The sequence below is a fragment of the Mytilus galloprovincialis genome, chromosome 8 (genome assembly GCF_965363235.1).
Source record: "Mytilus galloprovincialis chromosome 8, xbMytGall1.hap1.1, whole genome shotgun sequence".
NCBI lineage: Eukaryota > Metazoa > Mollusca > Bivalvia > Mytilida > Mytilidae > Mytilus > Mytilus galloprovincialis.
The window spans coordinates 28613556-28617299 of record NC_134845.1 but is presented as its reverse complement, the minus strand read 5'-3'; the positions used below and the strand labels follow the sequence as shown (position 1 = coordinate 28617299).

At 30.4% G+C, this 3744-nt stretch overlaps 1 protein-coding gene across 1 annotated transcript; it reads left to right on the top strand.

Moving 5' to 3' along the window:
- Nucleotides 1-1387: 1387 nt before the first annotated feature.
- LOC143043217 (uncharacterized) lies at nt 1388-3394 on the top strand. Its single transcript, XM_076215628.1, has 2 exons — nt 1388-1873; nt 2949-3394. The coding sequence occupies exons 1-2, from the start codon at nt 1468-1470 to the stop codon at nt 3347-3349; spliced, it is 807 nt and encodes a 268-aa protein (XP_076071743.1). The 5' UTR covers nt 1388-1467; the 3' UTR covers nt 3350-3394.
- Nucleotides 3395-3744: the final 350 nt, after the last annotated feature.

The window sequence follows — 3744 nt, the reverse complement described above, 5'->3', positions numbered from 1 at the left end:
TTATTTGATATATTTATTATGTCTGATAAATCAATTCCGTTCTAAGAATCAAAAATACATCAAAAATACTTCGGAAGTTACATGTATGAAAAACTCATCATAGATACCAGGAGTCGATTTCACAAAAAAACTTAAGTCTAAGATTGATCGTAAGTATACTGAATTGTTCATGACTTACGATCAATCTTAGTCTTAAGTATTTTTGTGAAATTGACTCTAGGATTAAGATTGTGTACGACATACGCGCGTTTTGTCGACAAAGGCTCAAATCAAAGTCTAAATAAAATTTCATATTAAATTTACAAAGATATAGATAAGATACTCACTTTTTTTCGACCAATTTTTATCATTTCGACCTTAAATCGTAGTAACAATGGAAAGCTAAGTCTTTACTCAGATGTACTTTTTATTTCTCTAAGGAAGACATATTTTTTTCCAATTAAAACCGAGACGTTTGCAATTACAATATTTTTAAATTTAGACAATTCAATACTTTACATATATAGCATTTTTTTATTTTCTTATTTTTGCAATTAATGAACGATTGTGTTGAGTTTTTCAGCTATGGAACTTTTTTTCTTTTTATTCTTAAAATAAATGTATATGCAGTATTATTGAAATTTGAAACCTAGTAAAATAATGAATTATAATAATTGATAAATCTATTCAAATATATATATATATAGCTTTTTTTTTTTTTTTTTTTTTAATTTCAATTTTATGTCCATTATTAATATCTATCAGAGTATGTTTTAATGACCAGTGATGATAATTATACTTAACTTGTATCAAACAATAATTTCATCAGTTATAATTTATTTATTTTTGACACATGAATACGACCTTGTGCCCCATTACACCCAAAACAATAAAATGTAATATTTTTTTATGTTTGTCGTTGTCTTTTAATTCCAAAAGATTATCGGTTTTAAATCAACCAGTATTGCAATCTAAACATGGTCAAGAAATTATATTAAAGGAACATTTTTCTTCAATGATCTTGTTCTATTCAAATAATGGCCACTGCGCGTGCAGGTCGCGTGCAAGACAATATCAGATGGACATTTTTCCAATTTGATCATTGACATCTCCGATTGGTTCAAGTGACCGCGAGGACAGAAAACACAAGATATTACAATATTGATACGCTCGTAGTATAAATGATCATTAAGAAACGATCGCAAACCACCCATCCGTAAAATGAATATTTAACAAATGATTATGGATGCTATTATTTGCGTATGAAAGGACTAAGAACAGTTCCTTATTGCTGATTGATTGAAAGTTTCTTAAGCTATATTGACCACGTGAATGGAACAATAGAACGTTATCCGTATAAATATCTTACTATGCAGTCTTATTTCTTCACTAAAACTAAATCGACCGTACCCGTTTAATATTTATTCACACCAGTGCTTACTAAATGAGTATCAGATAGGAATCACAGAATTAATTATTAATGACAAAATGTCTCGATCTTTTTATGTCGATTCTTTGATTATGAAAAGACCAGTTACACAGAGTTTAGGCAGCACTAATCCTGTGACTATACCTAGTGCTTTAAGACATGCTTTGCCTGCCTCCCATATGCTGCCGTCTCATCCACTACCGTGTTATCCTAGACATTCGACAGATATGTTGAGTTTTTGTTGTCCACTTTGCGTCCACAGTCCGGCGCCGTTAGTACCACAAAGCAGTGCTTCGATTCCATCAAATACACCAACAAGTTTTATTAGTACAACAGTAACGAGTTTGCAAAACCAGAACTTTAACTTCCAAAAACAAAAATCATTGGAACATAGAAAATTAATGCAACAAACTGAAAAGGAAAAACCATATTCGGATATAAAGAAAAAGTCTATTTCCAATTTAGGTAAGTACGATAATTTATAATTAATGATAAATATTATTTAATTTATCGAGGCAGAATTTTTTAATAGCTTATTTGTTTCAAGTATTAATTTCCCTCTCCTTATTTTTAAATTTGTGAAGTTCTAATGTCTATTTTTTCATAGTTTTTCCTTTCAATTTTCTTCCTTCATTTAATATGTTAAATTATTTCTTGCATGATATCATACAGAGAGTAAATTCGAAAAAAAAATATTTTAGAAATTTTAGAAGTCTTCGTAAAATTAGTAATTGCCTTGAAAACAATAAAGCAGGTTCGTCAATTATTTGTTAAAAAAATCTATGTATTTTCATCTAGAAATAAAATAGTGTAGAGTGCTAACGTTTTTAATAACGATTGCACTTTTTTTTTCGTTTCTTTGGTCGAAATCCGATTTTTTTGGCATTTCACTAAAGATGAAACTTGATTTTCTATTCTGAAAACCATTACAAAATGTCTTTAAACACAAATTAAAACATTATTATTTGTCGAGACAATAATGCCAAAACAATTATCTTGAAGATCATTATTTATATATGTGCTGTTATTGGCTTTTAACAAGCTTTCAGTAATTGCAAGAACTCATAGATCGGTACTTTGTGTTTTTTATGTCTTTCTTTTAGTTTTTTTCTCTCTCTTGAATTGTACGATATGATGGATCAAGCTTTCCCCAACTAATTTTAACAGTTCTTCTTAATATATTGTGCTAATACGCCACTATTCAGAGTAAGGGAAGGGTTTAACGATTACAAACAAGTTTAATCCATCCACATTATGTATGTTATAGGTCTCAGATAGTGGTTGTCGTTAGTTTGTGTCGGACCATATCTGTTTTTCGTTTTATTTTTTTACCATCAATTTTGGGTTTTTTTTTTTTTTCTCGTTTGAATTAATTCATATTTTGTCATGTCGGGGCCTTTAATAGATATAGATTTTGCTCATAGTTGCAGACTGTACAGTGACCTATTATGGCTTAAATCCGCTTCTATTGGGCTCAGTTGAGCAGTGTTCTCATTGATCTTTAAATTATCTCTCTTTTTATCTATTATCTATGTTACAGGTGTTACAAGTTCCACAGAAGATATCAATAGCAGTAAGCGTATCCGAACAGCTTTTACAAGTAACCAACTTCTTGAACTGGAGAGAGAATTCAGTACCAGCATGTACCTATCAAGACTCAGGAGAATTGAAATAGCCACATATCTGAACTTATCTGAAAAACAGGTCAAAATTTGGTTTCAAAATCGTCGGGTAAAATACAAAAAAGAAGACTTCGGAGAAACACAAGAGAAGTGTAATTGTTTAAGGACATGTACATCAAAATCGAGAAAAAGAAAGTTGTCAGGAGGTTCGACAACTGAATCAGGGGTATTTCATGAACATGAGAAGAGCGAAACCATGGATGATTTATCTGTTTCTTCGGACGACATGGAATGTGACCATTCTTGTGATACGAAGTAAAAAGATAGTTGGTTGGTGGGATAGTTGTGCAATGTAATCATACCAAGTGCCATGAGACGATTTATTTATGTAGACAATTATTTATATAAACTGCTGTCATTGTTTTATAAGAATTAAAATTATATTTCATATACCTGTGTATCTATGTTTTTGTCGATTGAATGTTAGTAAAACATGAAATACATAAAATGCTATCCTTTGCACTATAAAAAGTAATGTTAATTAGAAATTATGGGAGAACATCTTTCAGTGAGTGAATATGTCCTAGGCTTACTACATGTCTTCCTACAGCTTAAAGAGATTTTTTTTTCTACCAATCGAAGGGGATCTAAGAAAACCCACCTTTTTCTGTTCCAAGCTGCAAGAAACTTCTGTTGTCAGTATAAAAACAATTA

Coding starts and splice junctions, on each gene's coding strand:
- LOC143043217 (XM_076215628.1), top strand. CDS start 1,468: ATGTCTCGATCTTTTTATGTCGATTCTTTGATTATGAAAAGACCAGTT. Junction 1,874..2,948: donor AAAGTCTATTTCCAATTTAG/GTAAGTACGATA, acceptor TCTATGTTACAG/GTGTTACAAGTTCCACAGAA.